Source organism: Grammomys surdaster, unplaced genomic scaffold (genome assembly GCF_004785775.1).
Source record: "Grammomys surdaster isolate TR1022 unplaced genomic scaffold, NIH_TR_1.0 125271, whole genome shotgun sequence".
NCBI classification, from domain to species: domain Eukaryota; kingdom Metazoa; phylum Chordata; class Mammalia; order Rodentia; family Muridae; genus Grammomys; species Grammomys surdaster.
Genome location: NW_021620153.1, coordinates 269541 through 293982, shown reverse-complemented (window position 1 = coordinate 293982; position 24442 = coordinate 269541). Strand labels below are relative to the sequence as shown.

The following is a 24442-nucleotide window of genomic DNA, read 5'->3' as shown; positions in this document are numbered from 1 at the left end:
CCCTAGGTAACCGCAGACTGACTGTGAAGTAATCAAAGCACAAGTTTTCGAATCTAAACTGCAGAACTGATCCTTGAACTAACGTCCAGGATGAGCCCAGAACCTTCCCCTCAGTTCTCAGTCCAGGATTCGGTCCAGGCTGAGAATGCTTTGGGACTCAACACTCACCATCTAAACCACTCATCTAGGGATGGTGGCTTGCATGTTTACTCTCAGTCTTGGGAGGTAAAGGCTGGAGGATCATAAACTCAAGGGAAATCTAAGCAGCAGAGAGACACTGGCCATAGACAGACAGATAGACAGACAGATTATGTAGAGAGTAATTAGATAGGCAATATGTAGACAGATGACAAATTAGATAGATAGATGATTAATAAATAGATAGATAGACAATAAATCATAGGTAGATGATGATAGAATCATAAACAAATGATGATAGATAGATAGATAGATAGATAGATAGATAGATAGATAGATAGACAGACTGCTGACCCCTGTGATACCCCCAGCGCAAATCCAGACCTCATGCCCCTAGTTTTCCCTGGGCATCTCCCACTTTCTGGATCTCAGGAAACCTCACTCCCACAGGGTGAAACATCAGGTGGAGTACCTGGGCCTGAGGGAGAACATCCGAGTTCGAAGGGCAGGCTTCGCCTACCGTCGTCAGTTCTCCAAGTTCCTGCAAAGGTAATGCACTTGTCTCTCCTGCTTTGACTGCCTCTCCTATTGAAATGGCCAACCATCAGGCCTGCTGCAAATGTCTCCGTACCCTCATGGCCTCTAACTCTAGGTATGCCATTCTGACCCCTGAGACATGGCCACGGTGGCGTGGAGATGAAAAGCAGGGTGTCCAGCACCTGCTTCGTGCTGTCAACATGGAGCCAGACCAGTACCAGATGGGAAGTACTAAGGTCTTTGTTAAGAATCCCGAGTCGGTGAGTGTGTGAGAGATATAGAGGGAAAGGGACCAGTGGGTGAAAGTGCATAACAAACAAACCCAGCAAGCTGAGTTCTCTGGGTGGATCTCAGGAACTCACATAAACATGAAAAGAACCAACTCTACAGACTTATTCTCCTCTGACCTACACATGCACACCATGAGACTACTGAACCACACTGTCTGTCTGTCTGTCTGTCTGCCCCTCTCTGTCTCTCTCTGTCTCTGTCTCTGTCTCTCTCTCTCTGTGTCTCTCTCTGTCTCTCTGTCTCTGTCTCTCTGTCTCTCTCTCTCTTTCTCACACACACTCACACACATACACACATTCACATAAAGACATACAGACACAAACACATTTACACAAAGAGACACTCACAGACACACACACACAGACAAACACACAGATGTGCTCACACATTTTTAAATGATGAAAAATATAAGAAAATGAAGAGAGAAGATGACGGGGGAAGGAGAAAGGGAGAGCTGAGGTTGATGTTAGAGACAGAACTCAGTAATGGAGCATTTGCCTAGCATATTTGAGGCCCTGGGTTCCATCCTCAGCACCAAAGAGAGACAGAGACGGAGACAGACAGACAGACAGACAGACAGACAGACAGACAGACAGACTCCATGTGCTGGTCTGGTAGTACACAACAACTATAATCCCAGCCTTCCAGAGGCTGAGGCAGGAGACTCTAAGTTCAAAGTTAGAGTAAAGGTATAGCACGACCCTGACAGGGTGAAGGGGAGACTTTGGTTATTTCGTGACACCACCACGTGACCTTGATCAGACTTTGTCAGTCTCTCCTCAGTTTCCCCATATGGAAATGGGACAAAGTAAGAGCCACCTTCCAGGACTGGAATGAGAATTAGACAAAGCAGGAAGTCACCTGCCATAGTGTCTGAGACACAAGCATGTACTCAGAAAAGGCCCTGTTTTCTGGCCAGTTTTGGGGGACCAGATCAGGGAGAGAATGAATATTGTGGGGTGCTCCTTTGGTAGAATAAAAAGCCCCTACTTATGCAGAGATCCCTTTCCCCTTGTCCTTCTTTACTCCTTCGTTCATCCCTTCTGCTTATCTCCCACCCCTTCTGCTTCTCCTTCTCCTAATATATGTACACATATACATGTGTATTGTTAGATATATTCTATAGATATATATTTATATATTAGAGAGATAGAGAAAAAGAGAGAGAGGTCTGAATGTCTCAAAAGTTAGAATTCCCACATAGAATCTGCTAGTAGGGGACTGAGCCGGTGAGTTAATGGTAGAGCACCTGCCTAGAATGCTCCAGTAAGGGGCTGGGATTGTTGTTCAATGATGGAGCCATTGCCTAACCTAAAAAGCCCTGTACTCCATTCTCCACCACCATAAAAAGAAAAAGGTATAAATTATTACTGATAGAAATTGTTACCTACAATCCAAGCACTAGAGAGCTGAAGCAGGAGAATCCCTGTGAATTCCAGACCATACTATGCTACAGAGTGAGACCTTGAGAAGGAAGGGAAAGGCTGAGGTAGAGAATAAGGGAAGGAGGTGGGAGAAGTAAAGGGTTATCAAAGAACAAAGGTGCAAATGTGTGAAACTGCCTAGAAGAATGTAGTTGTAACATGTAAGACAGGACACAGGGAACAAATGGGGGAGGGAGAAAGAATGAGAGGATGGGAAAGAGAATAAGAATTCCAACTGCCTAATTATTGCAGGCAAAATTTCCACAAGAAATTAACCCTCCAAAAATTGACACACGGTAGAAAAAAATACATAAAATAAAACGAGCTAGGCCAAAGCCTTCTTTTTCTTAAGACAGCGTCCCGTGAAACCCAGCTGGCCCCCACCCCACTGTGCATCCTTAAACTTTGGTTCCCCTATTACCTCATTCCTGGGGCACCACAGCCACAGGTTTTGGCTTTTGTTTTGGTAAAGTAGTTCTGGGGGTGGAACCCAGGGTTTGTGAATACTAGGCAAACACTCTGCCACCTGAAGTACATCCCAGCCCCACTGGTAAAGCTATATAAGAAAAGTTAAAATTTGAGGTTGGGTATAGTCGCTCATCATTGTATGCCAACACTCAGGAGGCTGGCATTAGGACCATGAGTTCCAGACACTGTCTCAGAAATTTTAATTGTGACAAAGTTTTTAGTGTGGAGACTTTAATTTTTGAAAAATTAACTAAGTGAGAACTATTTACACATGACGTTAGTGGTCAGTTTTTATCAGAATGGGGGAGTGGACTGAAGAGGCTGAAGAGGGGGGTGAGATTATTTGTTGAGCTTTTTTGTTTTTGACAAGGTCTCACTATGTAGCCCTGGCTGTCCTGGAATTTGCTACATACCCCAGGCTGACCTCAAACTCACAGAGATCTCCCTGTATCCTGGAATTAAAGGTGTGTACCAGCTGTGTGTTGTGGTACATCCCTTTAATCCCAACTCTCAGAGGCAGAAGCAAGAGGATCTCTGCGAATTTAAGGCCAGCCTGGTCTACGGTGTGATTTCCAAGGTAGCCAGGATCACATGGAGAGAATCTTTCTCAAATAATTAAGCAAACAAACAAGTTTTGTAAATATTTTATTTCTTTTATGTATGTGGGTGTTTTACCTGCCTATTCCATGTGCATGCAGTACCTGTGATGGCCAGAAGAGGGCATCAGATCCCTGGAACTGGAGTTACAGAGAGTTGTGAGCCACCATGTGGATACTGGGAACCAAACCAACCCAGGTCCTCTGGAAGAGCAGCCAGTGTTCTTAACCACTGAACCATCTCTCCAATTCCAAAAGTAAAAGTTTTATAGGGGGTTGGGAGAAGCATAGGATTGACTCAGATGAAAAGATTTTAGTAAAATGAAAGGAGAAAAATGAAGACAGATGAGCTGAAAAGATGGCTCAGCAGTTAAAGCATGTGCTGCCCTTTCAGAGGACCTAGATTCAGTTCCAGCATCCATGTGCTGGCTCACAAACATTCATACCTCCAATTACAGATGAATTAATGCTCTCTCTATTGCCCAGAGAGTCATGAGGGCAAACACCCATACACATAAAAATTAAAAATAAACAAATATTTAAATTTAAAAATAAATAAATCTTTAAAAAATAAAAACAAAAGTAAAGAAAATAGTTAAAAGAAAAGTCGGGGCTGTTGAGCCATCTTAGAAGATAAAGGCTCTTACCAATCTTGACACTGAATTTGATCCCTAGAACCACACAGTGAAAAGTGAGAACTGACTCCAGAAAGTTGTCTTCTAGCTGCCATAAGTTCATCTCAGAAACACACACACACGCACACACACACACACACACACACACACAGAACAAACCAGTGGTTGAGCTGGAATTTGAATCTAACAAGACAAATCCAGTGTTCTAATTTAATTTTATTAGTATATGTGTGGGTGAGAGAGTTTGCTGTGGGTGAGAGGTGTCCACCGAGGCCAAATGAGAGTGTTGGAGTCCATGGAGATGGAACTACAGGTGGTTGTGGGCTGCCTGACATGAGTACTGGGAACAGAACTTAGCTCTTCCACAAGAGCCATAGGTACTCAACTGCTGAGCTGTGCCTCCAGCACACCACCCCTGTTCTAATTTCATGTAGAGGAGCATGAACCCCTAAGTAGGAAGGACTTCTGAGGGCAGTCCAGAAAAGAAAATGAAAACTATTTTGGATGGTGAGAATGTGGCTCATTTGATAAGGTACTTGCCTAGGATACACAAAGCCCTTGGTTCCTTTCAGCAGCCCATAAACCAGGTGCATGCCTATCATCCCAACTCTTAGGTAGAGGCAGGAGGTTCAGGAGTTCAAGGTTGTCCTCAACTGCATAGCAAGTGTGAAGCTATCCAGGAGGGTCCATGGGAAGTCAGGGACTTGGGAGACGCCAGGACTCACTACCCCTCCCCACTGTCCAGCTTTTCCTCCTGGAAGAGATGCGAGAGAGGAAGTTTGACGGCTTCGCCCGCACTATCCAGAAAGCCTGGCGGCGCCACGTAGCAGTCCGAAAGTATGAAGAGATGCGGGAAGAAGGTGAGGGGCCTTCATTAGGAGGCTCAGTCTGGGGTCAAGAAGGATTAAGGACAGGCCATGACTTTTAACTACACACATGTCCTCTCAGCTTCCAACATCCTACTGAACAAGAAGGAACGAAGGCGAAACAGCATCAACCGGAACTTCGTCGGGGACTATCTGGGGCTGGAGGAGCGGCCTGAGCTACGCCAGTTCCTGGCCAAAAGGGAACGAGTGGACTTTGCCGACTCAGTCACCAAGTATGACCGCCGCTTCAAGGTGAGAACTGAGTGGGCGTTCCCATCTGAGGTTGTGCCTCTGCTGAGTACCCACACCAGAAGCATGCTACGCATGGGATCCAGGTGCACCTGTCCATGTGTGTATGTTCACCTAGCCTCCAGACATCTTTCCTCACAGACACGTCTCCACCAGGCCCAGACACACCTATCCACAAGTAAAACTTCCACTGTGGTAGATACTGCTGTCCATCAAACATGACCTCATGGGGCTGTAGCACAATTGGCAGAGAACTTGGTTAGCATGCACCCTGTGTATGTATGTATGTATGTATGTATGTATGTATGTATCCCCAGTACTACATAAACCAGGCAGGGTAGCTAATACCTACAATCCCAGCTCTTGGGGGAGGCTATGGGATCATAATTCACGGTCATCCTCTACTATACAGTGAGTTCCAGGTCAGCCTGAGCTATGTGAAACCCTAGGCGGCGGTGGGGAAGAGGGACACCTCATGTCACACTGTCGCACCCGTTCACATTCCCACAGCTAGTAATAGAGCGGTCTATCAAGTCTGTCCTTGTGTAACCCAGACACAGTATCCATCAGATACACCCTCATTTTCCATGATACATCTGTCTAAGATGACATATTCACTTTATCCAGAAGCCTATTCCACAGGACCACTTCCCTCTCTGGCTTAGACAAGCATGCCCGTTGCACCTTCACTTGACTCTGAAGCCCCTGTCTATGTTAACACTCTCACCGGGTCAAGAGAGCCTTGTTCACAGCTGCATGCCTGACTGTCCCAGAAATCATGACCAATTAGCATAATCCAGTGAATCCCCTCACAGACATGCACAGGTGTATAAATGTATATGTGGCACAGATGGCGAGATGGCACAGCAGGTAAAGGTACTTGCTGACAACCTGAAGACCTGAGTCCAATCCCTAGAACCCGGTTGGTAGAGGGAGAGAACTGACTCCCATAGGTTGTCCTCTGACCTCCATGCCATGTCATGCACATGTTTGCACATACACAGATACACAAAAAAAAAATAGCTACCAAAGTAAAGTATAACTAACGGTTATAGCCACCTTCCTCTACAACTCCTAGATTCATGTGGTTCCTATGCAGACGTGTCTCTTACTGTGACCGTGACTTTTCTTTTTTCTTTTTTTCATTCATTTAAGCCAAAGCTGGCCTAAAACATACAATCCTCCTGCCCTGACCTCCCAACCCCAAGATTACAAGTGTGTCCCGAGATTACAAAGAGACTGTTTAGACAATATCCTCTTATCTACCTCTGTGATGTGTATTCACTTGCTCAAGCAATCAATACCCTACCCCAAGATAGGGTTTCACTGTGTAGGCCTAGCTATTCTGGAACTCACTCTGTAGACCACCTTGGCCTAGAACTCACAGAAATCCACCTGCCTCTGCCTCCCAAGTATTGAGATTAAAAGTGTAGGCCACCACCATCTGGCCTCAATCCATACCTTTACAAAACCTGAGCTGAGGGCATGTGTGTGCTTGTTCTGCCAGGAAGCATTCATGAACCCCCAAATTTCCAATGCAATGGAATTAGGATCTCATTATTACACGCTTGGGCTTGGGCTCTCCTCCAGCCCAACCTGGACACAGCACAACAGGAAGGCAGTGCAGCCCTGAACCCTCAGCAGGACAGGGTTTTATAGGAAATGGAACCAGTGAGGGGTGTCTGGCCTGGCAAGTGTCTAACAGACTATAGTGAGTATCCTGAAGCAAGACTGTACAATCACAAAGGGTCTAAAGGTACATCTGAAACAATCGTTCTAACCTTTGATTAACTGTTGCTTGGAAGTAGCTAGATAGTAACTCTGGCCAAGGACAACCTGTGGGGTCCTCCCTGGTACTTGGGTGCAGCTTCAGATCAAGTTCTCAGGATTTTTTTTTTCTTTTAAGATGGAAGCTGCTGGGCAGTGGTGGCACACGTCTTTAATCCTAGCATTTGGGAGGCAGAGGCAGGCAGATTTCTGAGTTCGAGGCCAGCCTGGTCTACACAGTGAGTTCCAGGATAGCCAGGGCTACACAAAGAAACCCTGTCTCGAAAAACAAAACAAACAAACAAACAAAAAAAGATGGAGGTCCAACATTTAGTAGGTTTCGCCTCTCATGCTTACTTAGCATGCAAGAATCCCTTTCCCAGCACAAACGTATACACATGCATACAGTTTTGTGAACTTTTCCTAGAGAAACTAACAAATGTCTCATTACTCTTAATAAGATACTAATGACAGACCAAAGAAATGATTCCATTAAAGAATAGCTCAGTGACACAAGTTTAGTTTCCAGAAACATGGATGAAAGATTGGTTACTTACAGAAGCACTGGCAACTTAAAATTGGCTAGACCACTCGAGAAAATATGTCCCTAATTCTCCCTCACAAACCATTAACTGCCTATGTAGATCTTCAAGGAGGGACAGAGCCACACGAATCCCTCACCCAAAATCAAAAGTTAGTAGGCCCAATCTTGTGCACGTCTCTTGAAGGTAAATTTGGCTGCAAAGGACAACAGCCATGTCATACCCAGAGGACAGCATTCCACAACACACACACACACACACACACACAACTACAGTGGCAGGCCACATCCATCAGATGTTTCTTTTATCTCGTACCTATCAACTAGCCCTGACACACATTTTCTAAACAATATAACCTCACCTTTATTCTGTTTCTTACACGATTTAGCAACTCACACACAAAGAGATTTCCCAGTCACCTGCCCTGAAAGCTCCACTCTTGTCTAGAGTTGATCCTCTGGTGGCAGGCTGGCCATCCTATGGGGACCACCCATCAGCCTCTGGCTTTGCCTTCCTGCAGCCCATCAAACGGGACTTGATCCTGACCCCAAAGTGTGTGTATGTGATTGGGAGAGAGAAGGTGAAAAGGGGACCAGAGAAGGGTTTGGTGCGTGAAGTCCTGAAGAAGAAATTGGAGATCCAGGCCCTCCGAGGGGTGTCCCTCAGGTAAGGACAAGTGGCCATCTGTCCTGTAGTAACCCACCTGTCAGGTGTTCCTCTGCTACCTCCTTGCTTGTTACCATGGTAACTGTAGGTGCTATTATACCTTTAGCTGTCTTGCCACTACCTGCCACATTCACTTGCCTCTACTCTCATGATCTTTAACAAACTATTTAATTAAATTTTTATTTGGGGGGAGGGGCACACATCACAGTACATGAGTGGAGGTCTGTGCAAAGGCATTCCACCATGTGGGTCCCAGAGAATGCAACTCAGGTCCAGCCCTACTTTCATGATCTTTGTGTGGAGACAATTTCTGTCCCTCCTTCCTACCTGTCCTCTGGTCATTCTCCAGTATCACCTTCCTAGGCTCCTCCTCCTCCTCCCTTCCCCCAACTTGACCCTCATAAATTGGACCCTACACATCATGTCTTCCTGCATCCCTACTCAATGCTCTCCTGCCTTTTCCCCAGCACCCGACAGGATGACTTCTTCATTCTTCAAGAAGAGGCTGCTGACAGCTTCTTAGAAAGTATCTTCAAGACCGAATTTGTCAGCCTTCTGAGCAAGCGCTTTGAAGAGGCAGCGCGCAGGCCCCTACCCCTCACCTTCAGCGACGTGTACGCCCCTCAAGCCATAGCCACCCTCTGCCCGACCTCTGGGCAGTCCCCTCTACCTACTGCAGGGACCTCGGCACAAGTTGGGTGTGAAAAAAGGACCCCGACTGGTACACCCAAACACCTTTCTCTCCCCTAGGCTGCAGTTCCGAGTGAAGAAGGAAGGCTGGGGCGGAGGCAGTACCCGAAATGTCACCTTCTCTCGAGGGACAGGTGACTTGGCTGTGCTCAAGGCTGGGGGTCGAGCTCTCACTATCAGCATTGGGGACGGATTGCCTAAGAGCACCAGTAAGTCAGCAGGAACCAGAACTGGGCATCGTGGGGGCGGGGCCTGGAGCATGGTCACTGAAGACCAAACAACTTTGTGGGGGCAAAACCAACTAACTAGGCTAGTTTAGAGAGGCAGGGCCTCTAGGGTCAAGGTATAGAAGAAGACATCTTGCCTTAGAGAAATGACCAGTAAGAGAGAAACATGGAGAGGCATGGCCATAGAAGCAACACTGAGCTGTCAACAGATGGTGGGGCATGTCCTGGAGTGGGAGAGCTCAAAAAAATAGGTATGAAATCCCCACCTGCAACTAACATAGAAGAACCAATGAGTTCACAGGGGCATGGTCTCAAGCTGAACCAATGTGGAGTAGTGTTGGACCTGGACCAAAGACCTAGTCTGGCTGGGCCACAAATCAAACCTATCTCCGATTTCTTCTTCTTTCAGAGCCTACACGGAAGGGGTTAGCCCAGGGAAGACCTCGAAGGTCAGTGCAGGCTCCCACTCGAGCAGCCCCTGGGCCCCCCAGAGGTAAGGAGATACAACTCTTAGTGACTTCTTTTGTCTGCTGTGGACTTAAGAAGCTAACAAGAGCATTGTCTCACCTCACCATAGCTCTTCTACACACTAGAAGATGCAGGCAGGATAAGAATAATTGGGAATACGTTTAAGATCCTACCCTAGCTAGTCACTGACCTCCCTAGCCGGTAAAGTATGGTTTATTTAGCCAACTCATCAAATCTATTCTTGCCTCCAGACCTCTGCTTGGATTTGCTATCTACATTTCCACACCACTTTTATCCCAGTCATAGAATGCTTGCTTAGCATGCAGAAAGCCATATAAATTTAGTGTGTCAACTGCACAGGAAGTGTGATGCAACCAGGCCACATGACACCCTGTCTCAACATGACACCCTGTCTCAAAAATAAACACAGACACACACACACACACACACACACACACACACACATCTGAGCCAGGTGTAGTGAACGCTTAATTCCAGGACACACAAGGCAGAGGAAAATTGATCTCTAAAAGTTCAAGGTCAGCTTGGTCTACATAGCCAGGGCCAGGCCAGCCAGGGCTACATAGTGAAACCCTGAATCAAAAGTGGAATGAGAGGTAAAAGGGGTTGGGAGAGAGATAGAGGAAGAGAAGAAGGAAGAGGGTGAGGAAAAAGAAGAGGAAGAGGAGGAAGAAAAAAGCCCACAGATTCCTCTTCAAGTAAAGGCTCTTGGTGCATATAGCTTGGGGGCCTGAATTTGGCCCTTAGAACCCAAGACAAAGTAGAAAGAGGGAACCGACTCCATAGAGTTGGTCTCAGACCTCAGGTTGGGAGTGGCTGCATCTTCTGTGAGGCTTAGAGCTTAGAGCTGTCTCCTCAAATGTTTGCAGCCACTCATGATAGATATGTCTATCTTTGCTTCCACCATAGGCCTGAATCGAAATGGGGTGCCACCTTCTTCCCAGGTAAGGTCCCTACCCCTGGAGATCTCATCTGGCAGGAGTTCCCAGAGGCCTCCACGGGGCCCTCCATCCTCAACCCTAGGAGCCAGCAGACGTCCTCGAGCACGGCCACCTTCAGAGCACAACACAGAATTCCTTAATGTGCCTGACCAGGGTGTGGCAGGGTAGGTAGGGAAAGATAGAGGGCACAGCCCCAGGAGGTAGTTGTGGGATAGGGGAGTATCTAGGGCTGTGATGTGACCTATGCTGTCCCCCCCCCCCACTACAGCATGCAAAGGAAGAGAAGCATAGGGCAGAGACCTGTGCCAGGAGTGGGCCGGCCTAAGCCCCAACCACGGACACATGGCCCGAGGTGCCGGGCGCTGTACCAATACATAGGCCAAGATGTGGATGAGCTGAGCTTTAACGTGAATGAAGTCATCGAGATCCTCATGGAAGGTTTGTATTCTGGGGCAGGGGTTGAGAGTGGGGAATCTTCAGAACCCTGACACAGTCAGACGAAGTCACACATTACTGCATAGCTGTTCCATCCATGCAAGAACAAGAGCTAGGGCCAACACGATGATGGCACAATGGATAAAAGTTGTTAGCATCATATCTGTTGCTCTCAGTTTCATCCGCAGGACCCACACAATCACATGATGGAAGAAAAGATTGGACTTTGACCTAAACACACACACACACACACACACACACACACACACACATCGAGGCTGGGCTGGGGAGATGGCCCCATGGTTAAAGCTCTTGCCTTGAAACTATGAGGACCAGAGTTCTGATCCCCAGATACCAGTAAATGCTGGGTAGGCATGGCAGCATACCTGTAACTCCAGACTCAGGAGACAGACACATGGTCCTCAGGATAGCAGGCCTAGCCACATCCTTGAGCTGCGGTTCTGACTGGAAGATTCCGCCTCAGTGAATAAGATAGATGAACAGAAGAGGATGACAACATAGGATCTCCATACACACATGTACCCACATACATGGGCTCCTACACATATGCAAAAGCATGCAACACATGTAACATAGAGGTACCTAGCATGCACACACATTATTGAAAAAGAAAGTGTAATAAAAAATTAAAGCTGAATGCAGCGGTGCACACTCATTTAAAAAAGGAGGATAAATGAATGAATGGAGCATTCAGCTCACCAGAACCGCGTAGCCTTGATATCCCTGTCTCTGAACACTGATCTTAAAGCGCTCCCAGCCTCACCAGAACCGCGTAGCCTTGATATCCCTGTCTCTGAACACTGATCTTAAAGCACAAGGGCTGTGGCTTCATCACATCTAGTGCCTAAGCATCTTCATTATTTCATTTCATTTCATTTAGAGAGAAGGACATGCCTGCCTAGGATGGTTTTGAACTCATTATCCTTCCTCCCTCAACCTCCTGGTCACCAGCATGAGAGCTGACCACCACATTGCCAGGCTGAAACCTTTATTTTTGTCATTAACAGCTGACTTTACAAATCCTTGACAGTAGGAAGAAAGCTGAGTCCAGATGGGCCAGCCCAATTCTTACCTCTGTCCTCTGGAGTAACCACAGATAGGTTCTTCACACACTCCAAAAGTGGATATCAAGGCCTCCTGGATGTCAAGGGGACCTGGTTATTCCTGACTAAACCTGGGGGTTGAAGGACAGGGTCTATGGAAGAAGGTGATTTGATAAAAGAGCACAGGTAAATCATCTAGAGAATGACAGAGACTATGAATGCAGATCAGCGGTAGAGCACTTGGTTCACAAGCATGAGGTTCTGGATTCCATCCTTCTCAATGTAAAGGAAGGATGAGGGAATGGAATGGTGGGAAAGAGACGGAAGTCTGGGTACAGGGTTAGTCGGTAAACTACTCAGCAGTAGAACACATGCCTAGCAGGTACAAGGCCCTGGACTTGATCCCAACCAACTTCAGATCCAGCTGCTGACAGTCATGTATGATCCACATACATATAATCCTAGAACTTCAGAGACTGAAGAAGGAGGTTGCAGAGTATAAAGTCAAGATGGGCCAGTCATGAAGACAGAACCAGTCTCCAATCAAAACAAAACTGAGTATGACTGCTCATGCCCATAATCACAGTCCTCAGGGATCAGACACAGGAGTCTTAGGAATCCAAGGACAACCTTAGCAACCAAGCACACAATGCACACATCTTTGCGTATACGTGTATGTGTCTATGAGAATGTGTACATAGGCATGTGTATCTGTGGACTTATCTATGTGTGTGTCTGTGTGCATGTGTGTGCATACACTTGTGCATTCCTATGTTTTACTGAAGGTGCACAGGTATCATGGTGCACATACAGAAGTCAGAGAGCAATCTAGAGTCAGCCCTTACCTTCCACCTTGTTTGAGGCAGTGTCTCTTGTTGCTTGCTATCATATATGCCAGGCTAGCTCACCTAAGAGTATATGGGGATTCTCCTGTTTCACCATTGAGCTGGAATAACATATATGTCATATACCACTGCATCTGGCTTTCATTACTTCTAAAGAACCAAACTCGGGTCCTCACACATGTACAAGCACTTTCTCCACTAAGCCATCTCTCCAGCCCCACACATAGTGTGTTTGAAAACAGCCAGAGCCACATGACACCATATCTCAAAAGCATAATTAATTAACTGATTAATTAATTAAAATAAAAATCTAGGATAGATGCAGAACAGACATGTGGGCTTTCTCTAGTGTGCACTGGGCACTTGAAGCTCTTCTCTCCCACAGATTCTTCTGGCTGGTGGAAGGGTCGGCTTCACGGCCAGGAAGGTCTCTTTCCAGGAAACTATGTGGAGAAGATCTGATTGTCTATCCACCAGCCTGCCTGCTTGCCTGCCTGGGAGCCAAACCCTGCCAGTGGAAGTCTTGATTATCCTGTCTGCACTGGCCAGAATGCTCAGGCTTGTGGCCTCCAGCCTAGTGAGGGCCCTCCAGGTGAACCTGGAGGTTCACCACTGTAGCACCCCATGCCTGGTACTGCCTTCCCATGGGTTGAATTGCTATCTGAATCCCCATTTGATCATGTGTCCAATAGTATTTGCTGCAGAGCCTACCTCCCAGCTGCCTTGTGTGTATGAAATGAATCATGTCCTGCCCTGTGAGCAAAGTGCTGTGCACTGCCCAGAGTTAAGAGACTTTGACAATTAGACCTTTCCACTTTCTCTCATCACTGAGGCAATAAACATGTGTCAGGTAAAAGCAAGAAGTAAATTACTGAGTAATCTGGGACTGAGGATGTGACTTAGTTGCTTTCCTCTCAAGCATAATCCCCACGGTTTCACCAAAACTGCATAAAACTGGACTTGGTGGCCCATGCCTGCGATTTCAATACTTACGAGGTAGAAGCAGGAAGATCAAGAGTTGAATGTCAATGTCATCCTTGGCTATACAGCTAATTTTTTAAAAAAAAGTTTAGTGTGTGTGTATGTATGTGAGTGTTGTGTGAGTGTGTGTGTATATGTGTGTGACTGTGTGTGTATGTGTATGAGTGTGTGTGTGTACAAGTGTGTGTGTGAGTGTGTGTATCTGTGTGTGACTGTGTATATGTGTGTGTATCTGTGTGTGAGTGTGTATATGTGTGTGAGTGTGAGTGTGTGTGTGAGTGTGTGAGTGTGTGTATATGTGTGAGTGTGTATGTGTGTGTGAGTGTGTATATGTCTGTGTGTGTATATGTGTGAGTGTGTGTGTATGTGTGTGTGAGTGTGTATATGTGTGTGTATATGTGTGTGTGTGTGAGTGTGTGTGTGTGTACATGTGTGAGTGTGTATATGTGTGTGTATATGTGTGTGTGTGAGTGTGTGTGTGTACATGTGTGAGTGTGTATATGTGTGTGTATATATGTGTGTGTGTGTGTGTGAGTGTGTGTGTGTGTGTAGGTCAGACAACAACCTTGTGAACTTAATTCTCTACTTCCCCTAGGCAGATTCCAGGAATCGAATCAAACTCAGGTCATCAGGTTTAGTGGTAAGGGCCGTAACCCATTAAACCACCTCACCAGCCCCTACCCAGCTGATTTTGAGGATGTCCTGGGCTACAATAAGGTCCTTTGAGGAGGTGGGGGGAAGACTGCCCAGAAAAGCCCATCTAGTCTTTTTTCCTTTCCCCTCTGCATTTGCCTTAAAAAAACCAACCTTGGCTGGAAAACAAGCACAAGAAAGCAGCTGGACTTCATCAGGCCTCTTGTTAGCCAATTATTCTGCAAAAATTTTAACAGTCCTTGAGTGTGGCTGGACCACTCGATCTCTGAATTCGTCTACACTTTAGTTCAAGATCAAGAATACTTGTTTAGCATGAAGTTAAACCCAGCTATGAAAGAGAGAGAGAAACAGACACCACAGAGACAGACAGAAACTTACCCTGTAGGCCAGATTAGTCTTGAACTCCTATATCTGTGTCTTCCTTTGCCTTGTAAGTGCTAAAGTTAAAGACATGTGTCCTCTGCCTTGTTTCACAAACCAGTGTTAAAAATTAAGACTTATTTATTTTAAATATTATTTTCTTTTTTGAGATTATAAAATAATTATTTTTGAGATTATAAAATAATCACCTCGACGGGCAGTGGTGGCGCATCCCTTTAATCCCAGCACTTGGGAGGCAGAGGCAGGCGGATTTCTGAGTTCAAGGCCAGCCTGGTCTACTACAGAGTGAGTTCAGGACAGCCAGGGCTACACAGAGAAACCCTGTCTCAAAAAACAAAACAAAAAAAAAGCCGGGCGGTGGTGGTGCATGCCTTTAATCCCAGCACTTGAGAGGTAGAGGCAGGTGGATTTCTGAGTTCAAGAGTTCGAGGCTATCCTGGTCTACAGAGTGAGTACCAGGACAGCCAGGGCTACACAGAGAAACCCTGTCTCGAAAAACCAAAAAAAAAAAAAAAATCTCCCTCTTCCTAAATATATAAATATATTTGCTCAGTCTGTACAATATCATTTGTATGTATGTGTTTTCAGGGCTGACCATTTGATATTGGATAACCAATTAGCATGTTCTTCTCTGGGGAAGACTATTTCTCTCTTTCTTGACATTCCTTAGTTCCCTATAGTTATTTTCTAGTGTTCAGGCCTCATATGAGTTCATAATTTTTATGAAAGAGTAAGAGATTCAGCAGGCAAAGGTGCTTGTTGTTCCCTCCTGGGAACCTGAATTTCATCCCCAGAACCCACATAAAGGTGGAGGGATAGAACCAACTATGCAAAGTTTTCTTCTTTTCTGTGTTCTCCCCCACTAATAACATATTGGGGCTAGAGAGATGGCCCAGCAGTTAAGAACACTGACTACTCTCTTAGAGGACCAGGGTTTGATTCCCAGTACCCACAAGATAGCTTACAACCATCTATAACTCCAGTCCAGGGTGTCTAACATCTTATTCTGACCTCCTCGGGCCCAGGCACACACACAGTACATATATACACGTGTAGACAAAGCACTTATAAAAATAAACACAGATAAATATTTAAAATAATGATGATAGTATAAATTGTTTAGCGCCAGCAAGGTGAGTCAGCAAGTAGAGACGCTTCCTACCGAGTCTGACAGCTTGGTTCCATGCTGAGGCCCCGCGTGATGGAACAAGAAAACCAATTCTGCTAGGTGCCCTGTGACCTCAACATACACAGCCTAGCACATGAGTGCCCACATACACATAGCAAAAAATTGAATTTAATTGTAAGTTTAAATAAATAAACTTCCATTACAAAAAAAGTAAAGGGCTAGGGAGATAGCTTAATTGGTAGTGTTTGCTTATCATGCATGAAGCTTTATGTTCCAACCCAGTACCAAAATGGAAGAAGGAGGGAGGTTAAAGAGGAAAGGAAAGGGAACAAAAGAGAAGAAGAAAAACAAGGTCAGTCGGAGATGTAGCTCAAGAGATAGAGCGCTTTCCTAGCATGAAGTCCTTGCTTCCATCTCCAGCACCCCATAAACCAGGTATTGGTAGTACACATCCCATCATCCCAGCATACAAGGTAGTACACACCCCATCATCCCAGCATACAAGAGGTGAAAGCAGAAACCCAGGAGTGCAATCATCATGGCTACAAAGCAAGGAGGCCAGCCTGGGCTACACAAAAGGAGCAAGGAAGAGGAAAAGAAGGGGAAGGAAGGAAGGGCAGAAGGGGTTTCCATCTTCCCCCCCCCCCCCGAACTCACTATGTAGATTGCTCTCCCCTCCTTGGACTTTGAGGGTACAGCCCCCTCACTCCACTGGTATAAAGGATACCTCATTTACAGGAAGTAAGGCTATGAGCAGGGTGGATGCTTAAGTATTGGAAAGGATGCCTGATTGGGAAGGATTGGAGAGAAGAAAAGTGGGCTTGCTATATTCTAACACACAGTTTTGAATTAGGTTAGGGACAGCTCCACACTGTGAACTGCTGTCACCTAGCCAGGCCTCAGCTCCACATCCTGTGGGCTCTTTCTCAAAATTTCTTACATCCGGCCCCTCCTCTCCCTTCCTTGTGGCCCTGTTCTTTCCTCAGCCTCACCCTATCCTTCCTTCCTCAGCACAAAAGCATCTCTCCACCTTGCAACAAAAAAGAGGCCCAGCTGACCAAGTGCTTTCCTAAATACACAAAACCCTGAATTGGGTCACTAATGTGGCATACAACAGATGTTGTGGTATATACCAATAATCCAATCACTCTGGGTGTGGAGGCCAGGAAGATGAAAAAATTAAACGTTTTTTGGCTCCATATTTGAGAAATTTATACGACATATTTTGAACATATTCACCCCCCCCCCAGACTCCCCCATAACCATCCTCTTTCCACTCTCCCATCCATTCCAAATGAACCTTTCTTTCTGTTGTAAAATTTCCCCATTGGATCTAGTTTTGGCCTGCCTTGGTGTGTGGTCAGCTTGTCAGGGATCACTGCTTCCTTGATGTTACTGACCATCTCTGATTCTTACATTCTTTCTGACATTTCTTCTAAGAAGATGATCCCTGGGTATGATATCACTTAGAGTTGAGCACTGACTGCTCTTGAAGAGATCCTGAGTTCAATCCCCAGCAACCACATGGTGATTCACAACCATTTCTAATGATGCCCTCTTCTGGTGTGTCTGAAGAGAATAATGGTGTACTCTTATAAATGAAATAATTAAATCTTTCAAAAAAGAGATTATTTATTTATGTGTATTTGTGTATCTGTGTGAGTACAAGTGCCATCAGAGGCTATAGGATAACATCCAATTCCCAGGAGCAGACAGTTGTGAGCTACCATGTGGGTGCTGGGCACTGAACTTGGGTTCTCTACAAGAGATCAACCACTGGGTCATCTTTCTAGCCCCCATTTTTCTCAGTTTTTAAATGTCTTCTCACCATCTCCTTTGCCTATAGTGGCACATACAGATTAAACATATGTTTACCTAAACATATGTTGTATATAAAGTCTATAGTTGTTTATGACTCAATAAACATCTCTTGAATGGTTGAATGTATAGAAATCTGAGATCTAAGTTCTACTTTACCCCCTAACCCAAAGCCCACCCTTCAAATGATCACCAGAAAGAGATGTTGGATCTTTCACCAAAGACATTTATGTGGTTGGGGAGATGGCTCAGAGGTTATGTAGCTGTTCCATCAGTAGGGAAGCTTCTTAAGCCAAAAAGGTAAACGTTTAAAATAGCTTCAGGAAGTCCCTGAAACTGACAAGGCTCACAAGGCCCCTCCCTATTATAATAAACCATACAGGTTGCTGAGAGTCACTCTCAGAAAAGCCAAGCTGCAAATAAGTCTCTGAAGCCTGGCCAGCTACCTGGAAGAGGTTTAGATCAACTGAGTCACTTGGAAAGAACATTCTCCAACCTTTTGAGCTGCTATGGAGTGTGTTCCAGGTTCCCAGCTTTTGTGAGATATCACTTATTACGCGGTGGAATCTGGTAATGCAGACTCAAGTGTCTTTGAGTCATATCTCCCGCTGTAAGTAACCCATCAGCCATATTCTTATAAGTAACTCAAGAAAACCCTTGGTTCACCATGGTGGACTTTAGTATTATTCATGCTTTGCTTTGTCATGGGCTCTTTATCTAAGGTAAGTGGAAGTGTTTGTATTTCCCTGGGGAAAGACTTGTCATACAACTGCTCCTACCAAAGAACATGAGGACCTGAGTTCAAATCCCCAGCCACCAGGTAAATGCCAGGTGGGCTCTATGGCCCACCTGTAGTTTCAGCCTCAGGAGGTGGAGACAGGGGATCCCCAGAGCAAGAATCGCCATATTGGTGAACTCTGGGCTTGATTTTGAGGTCCTGACTCATTGAATAATGAGGAAGAGGCATGGAGGGTTATCCTCCACTTCAGCCACCAGCCTCCACATGCACAAGCAACAAAGTGCACATGTACCCACACATGTGAATATGCACCCACAAATACCCCACTAACATGTATGCACATATACATGCAACCACATACACGAAAATGGAAAAACAAACATTCATCAATGACCACATCAGAAACCATAGTTTCTCTCTCTTCCACCTCTTACAAGGCCTACAGGACTCACCCAAGTTCTCTCTCTGACCTCCATGCCACATTTTTATTCTGTTTCAATAGTGCAGAGGTCTCACTGTTGCTCACCAAAGGGGAGCTTGCTCCTTGCCAGCTCAGGATATCTGTGCCAGCTTCCCAGAGTGCTCTGCTTCCCCAGGCATCAAGGCATAGCTCAAGTCACCCCCTCAAACAGGCAGCCCTGACTCCTCATTTCACATCAATTTTGTTCGTTTTCTTATCTCCTAGGATAGATTATGGATTATTTTTCTGCTGTTGTTGATTTATTGTCTCTCTGTTCAGTGGTTGACTCAAGTCTTCCAAGAACAGTAATAAGTTCCTTCCTGGCATATAGGATGCACTTAAGAAAAGTAGGGTGGGCAAGGAACCTCTCAGTACCAGTGCATTTGGGATTCATGTTCACACCTCACTACCTGTGGATTTTGCCTGTTCACCTAACCTGAAAATCCACAGTTAGCATGTTTCCCACATTGGGCTATTACAGCAGATTCATTCTTACTGCAGACCGGATGTGCTGAAAAATATGATGCTTGCTAGTAAGATGGCTCTGTGCAGACATAAGGGACCAGGGCTCAGGCCCACATGTAAATGAGTGTAAATACTCATGTAAATGAGGAAGTTTGGATCCCAGCACCCCCTGTGAGGCACAGTAGCTAGCTACCTATAAGCACTTTCATAGGTGGCCATAGGAATCTTCTGACAAGTAAGCTACATAGATAGGTAGGAACTGGTGAGCTCCAACTTCAGTGAGAGATGTTGCCTCGATAAATAAAGTGGAGAGCATTAGCGGAAGACAATGTCCCCTTTGGACCTCCACACTTAGCTGTTCATGTCTGTGCATATACATACTCATTTGTATATGTATGTGTATACAGCTAAGGATGTAGCTTGCTTTGTAAAGTGTTTGCCTCGCATGTATGAAAACTCTGGGTTTGATACCTAGTACTGCCTAAAACCTGGTGTACTGGCATCCAAGTTCAAGGTCAACTTCTGTGTAAGGCCAGCCTAGGCTAAACGGGGGGGGGGGGGGGGGGGAGCTGTTTTGATACGGGGTGTGGCCTAATTCTGGGTGCTTCTCTAGGAGGAGGGGCCTGAGACTAGACTGCAGTTACAGTCTACTTACACTTACATTTCTCTATTTCTCTAAAATGTAAGTCTAGTCAAAAGCACACAGTGTCTGTCATCCATGTACTCTGCAGGCTAAGGTGGGAAGATTGCAAGTTCCAGGTTAACCTGATCTGGTAAAAAAGAAGAAAACTGCTGTTCATTTCCTATCTAGAGTTGGTTATAGGGCATGCAGAGAAGGGATGGAGGTGCCCATTTCGCAGACGAGGACACTAAAGCCTGAAAAGATTTCTCATGTTGGAACTTGGCCCTCTGAGTCTGCAGTGAGGCCGACAAGTATCCACCGGACTAAGAGCTGAAGTTTAGTCTCAGGCCCCTCCTCCTAGAGAAGCGCCCAGAATTAGGCCACACCCCGTATCTCGCGAGATCTGAGAAGCAGAAAAATGGCGCCGACATGAGCGTGAGCCCGTGTCGCCGAGGACGTCGTCCCTGCTGGAGCCAGAGCCACCGAAGGCACGGGAACCAGAGGTCTAACTGAGTAGAGGATGGTGAGCGCAGCACCCCGCATGCGAGCGCGGAAGAGCAGCGGGACTGACAGGGAACGGTCCTGCCGCGCGCCCCCCTCCAGCCGGCCCCGCCCCCACATCCGGGTCCCCGCCCGCCGCTGACTGTGAGCATCCAGCCCATTCAGTTAGGCCTGGGTTCGCTTGGGCCACGCCCACTCCCGATTTTAACACATCCTGGCCTGTGCTTCTCTGAGGTCGTCTGCTCAGCTCTAGCTCAGTCCTACCCCGTCGTCTCACAGTCCACTCTAGTCTCTCCAGCCTTTACTGGTTGCTCCACTAGGCTACGCCTCCGCCCCATGGTGCCTCTCCTGCCAAAGTTGAAAAGTAAGGGATATTGATGATGTCCTTTTATACATAATCCCTGATAACTCCTTCTGCAGTTGGAATTAGGAGACAGTAGCTCAGTCTGCCCTTACCTCCTTTATCTTGCTGGTGACTCAGAAAGTGGAATGTTTGGGTAATATCTGGTGAGACTGGAGGGAGATAGAAACCTAGAGTCTTGTGGACCTTTGTAGTAGAAGGGCTTCCCTCTGTCCTAGGGATCTCAGCCTGATTCTAGCCACTTCTTGCATCAGGAGGAACCATCTAGGCCCAGCTCTGACACGCTGGCCACTGTAGAATCCAGCTCCAGTGAGCCCGACAAGGAGGTGGCATCACCAGATGTGGCAGCTACAGCCACTTTTTCCTCCATGGAGGAGCCTGGCCCTAACCCAACAGCCACGCCACCAGTGTGGGACCGTGGAGGACCTCTGCAGCAAGTTGCCTATCCAGCCCCAGACAGCTGCCAGACTGGCTCAACAAACACAGGCATGGGGACCACTGAAGACCTTCGGTTGCCCAGACGACGTCCACCACCAGGTTATCTGTGGAGCTTTCTGGGGGGGGGGGGGTCACATGCCTTTGATAGGACTCAGATGGTGCAGGATGAAGAATCACCTTATATCCCATTGGGGGGTGGTCTTCACCATTTCCTGAGCATCATGTCAGTATGTCAGGTGTGGCTCCAGGGATGAACTAAACCAAACCAGCCCTTCCAGGCAGTTTATTCTAACAGTAGCTGGGTGGGGAGTGTTCAAGGCTTTGGGAATGGGGGAGATGTCAATAAGGAAAAGAGTAATGACACCCATTTATCCTGCAGGGAAACAAATACCCTGCTCTAGCCCTGGCTGCTGCCTCAGTTTCCCCAGTGTTCGTGATCTAGCACAGCATCTCCGTACCCACTGCCCACCCACGCAGTCACTAGAAGGTAAGATGAGGGCTGCCGATAGTGAAGCAGACAGCGAGCCCCCAGGGTTAGGCTTAACCACCCCACTCCACATGTGCACTTTGTCCCTACCAGGCAAACTCTTCCGATGCTCAGCCCTGAGCTGCACTGAGAGTTTCCCCAGCATGCAGGAGCTGGTAGCCCACGGCAAGCTGCATTACAAGCCCAATCGCTACTTCAAGTGAGACTCTGACCATCCCCTCTGGCAATTCCCAAATCTTTAGTGCTTCCTAATGTGTATGGAGGGTGGGTTGAAGTATGAGTCCTGGGAAGCCACTCCCAACCATGCATGGATAACAGATGGGAATTAGCACTAAGTCATTCTGGCTACAGGCTCAGCTTAGAGGTGTAGGATATACATACTGTGGTTCTGTCCAGTTCCACCTCATGTCTTATGTAAAAAACTGGCACCTAAGTAAAGTCAAAACTTGAGATTCTGAGCTGCAAAGGTCCAGAAGGATTAAGACTACAGTAAAGGAGAGCATGTAGGCCAAGCTCTTTCACTTCGGGTGCAGATCTACAGAGATTCTGATGTAGATACTCTTCTCACATCCTGGTCCCTGGGTAGCAATGGATAGGCCCTTCCTGTTGCCCAGGAGACAGTCTAGTACTGTGCCTGCCCCCCAGGTGTGAGAATTGCCTCCTGCGCTTCCGCACTCACCGCTCGCTCTTCAAGCATCTGCATGTTTGTATAGACCATGGTCAGAACCCAGCCCCGCCACCACCCCCTGCCCTGGACAAAGAGCCACCTGTACCCGAGCGTCCCCCAGAGTCCGACCCTTCATCCTCCCTGGGCCTGCCATTCCCACTACTTGAGCCTTTCACCTCTGCCCCCACTGGGCCCTTCCTTCCGTATTTAAACCCTGCACCCTTTGGCCTGAGTCCCCCTCGACTGCGCCCATTCCTGGCTGCCACTCCAGGGCCACCAGCGTCCAGCACTGCCATCTGGAAGAAGAGTCAAGGTAAGTATAGGAGCAGGTTGCCTGCAAAGCTGGTTGAGCCTACCCTTATTCTGAACTTGAACTGCTTCTTTCCTACAGGTGCTACCAGTAGTCCCAGAAGACCTCAGGGTGGCTCCGATGCGCCCTCAGGTGCGTGCAGGTGACCACCAGGGCAGGGTGGAGGGGCCTTCATTCCTGTGCTCTGTGCGGGCCCTGCCTATCCCTTAAAATACATGATTTTTACTTTTAAATGACTGGTACCTGTGCCTTCATCTGTGCTGGTGTTCCTGTGTAAACGTTTGCATCTTGTCCAATCTCTGAGTGGTCTTTTCCTATGAGTTCAGGGATGGGAGGCAAAAGTGATGCCTGCAGTGATAGGCAGTCAAGTCCAGGAAAAAGAATCTAGCTTGCCTGGACCCTGGGAGCTGAGGGGGATGGACCCAGGGGAAAGTCTAATCTCTTCTGGCCGACATCTACCATCCATGGTTGAAAGGCTCTCTGGATGGAGACCCAGGGCTCACTGAAGTCTGCCCGCATGCCTGCAGGGTACGTGACTCCCAGCCACATTGTGTGGCAACACATGCATGGCTATTAGTCGTGTATGGAGTGTGACTTCTTCACAGCCTCTCAGTCCACCATGACACTACACCTCCAGGACCCTAGAGACCCCACATCCCTGATACCTGGGTTCCTTGGTGGCGACACCCAGTTGGGTAAGGCTGAGGAATGTTCAGGCATGGAGCTAGAGGCAAGGGATGAGGCCCAGGCTCAGCTGGCCCCTCCTCAACTCTACACAGACCCAACCCTGTTTGCTCCTGAGGTGTCACAACTGTCAGAGGGGAGAGAATCCAGTTTTATCACAGCTTTATACCTGCTTTGTTGGGCTGAGTAGGAGGGGATACAGAGATTTTTGTAATTTGAGGAGGGAGGGGACAGTAAAAGAGGCACATTGAGCCAGTGTGCACTGTGTCTTGGGTCCCTTGCCCCCCAGATAAGATTTTTTTTAATGTTTTTATGTTTTAAGAGAGAGAGCGCCCGAGTGTATGTGTGTACACAAGTGTAATGCTTATGGAAGCCAAAAGAGGGTATAGGATCCCCAAGCACTTGTGAGCTGCCAGTGTAGGTGCTGGGAATCAAATGTGAGTCTTCTGTAAGAGCAATATGAGAGTGAACTTTGTGTGTGTGTGTCAATTAACCTTTTTTTTTTTTCACTAATTTGAGAGTTAACTTTTAACTTCTGAGCCTTCTCCTGAAAGCCCCCCAAATAAGCACTAGGCTGCTGCTACCTATGGGACTAGGGTACTCACACATCATGGGAGGGGGACTTAATATTGGCGTCACAGAATCTGACCCTCATCAGTACTATCAGTACTCCTATTTTCCTGGCACCTCAGCTGTGAAATCCAGGTCTCCAGCTCAGTGCCCACCCTAGATAGTTGTAGATAGGGGTAGTGAGTGAGTTCATTCCACAACTTCCAGAAGCCAGATAGGATTGTGGGTTTTTTTTTTCCCAAGTGGTTTTCCTTTATTGGAAAAACAAAAAATGAAAAAACCAGGCATAGTGCCACATGACTTTA

General features: G+C 46.8%; 2 protein-coding genes across 3 annotated transcripts in view; both read left to right on the top strand.

Annotated features, from left to right (window-relative positions):
- Positions 1 to 13756, top strand: part of Myo1f (myosin IF) — a 48025-nt gene extending 34269 nt beyond the window's left edge. Inside the window, exons 18-28 of the mRNA XM_028785530.1 lie at positions 589 to 687; positions 791 to 935; positions 4835 to 4949; positions 5038 to 5207; positions 8034 to 8179; positions 8647 to 8793; positions 8930 to 9078; positions 9506 to 9589; positions 10495 to 10690; positions 10795 to 10964; positions 13256 to 13756. Of these exons, the coding sequence (XP_028641363.1) occupies positions 589 to 687; positions 791 to 935; positions 4835 to 4949; positions 5038 to 5207; positions 8034 to 8179; positions 8647 to 8793; positions 8930 to 9078; positions 9506 to 9589; positions 10495 to 10690; positions 10795 to 10964; positions 13256 to 13332 (1498 nt within the window). The 3' untranslated portion in view covers positions 13333 to 13756. The remainder of the gene's footprint in view (positions 1 to 588; positions 688 to 790; positions 936 to 4834; positions 4950 to 5037; positions 5208 to 8033; positions 8180 to 8646; positions 8794 to 8929; positions 9079 to 9505; positions 9590 to 10494; positions 10691 to 10794; positions 10965 to 13255) is intronic.
- A 6761-nt stretch (positions 13757 to 20517) lies between these two features.
- On the top strand, positions 20518 to 23119 carry Znf414 (zinc finger protein 414). 2 transcript variants are annotated; one of them, XM_028785553.1, is made up of 6 exons: positions 20518 to 20642; positions 21236 to 21518; positions 21799 to 21906; positions 22000 to 22105; positions 22552 to 22886; positions 22965 to 23119. In XM_028785553.1, exons 1-6 carry the CDS (start codon positions 20640 to 20642, stop codon positions 23027 to 23029), a joined length of 900 nt encoding a protein of 299 aa, XP_028641386.1. In that variant the 5' UTR covers positions 20518 to 20639; the 3' UTR covers positions 23030 to 23119. The 2 variants fall into 2 exon arrangements, with proteins under 2 accessions (XP_028641386.1, XP_028641385.1); XM_028785552.1 differs by having other exon boundaries at positions 20532 to 20642; positions 22552 to 23119.
- The last annotated feature ends 1323 nt before the right edge of the window (positions 23120 to 24442 follow it).

Coding starts and splice junctions, on each gene's coding strand:
- Znf414 (XM_028785552.1), top strand. Junction 21,907..21,999: donor ACCCACGCAGTCACTAGAAG/GTAAGATGAGGG, acceptor TGTCCCTACCAG/GCAAACTCTTCCGATGCTCA. Junction 22,106..22,551: donor AAGCCCAATCGCTACTTCAA/GTGAGACTCTGA, acceptor CCTGCCCCCCAG/GTGTGAGAATTGCCTCCTGC.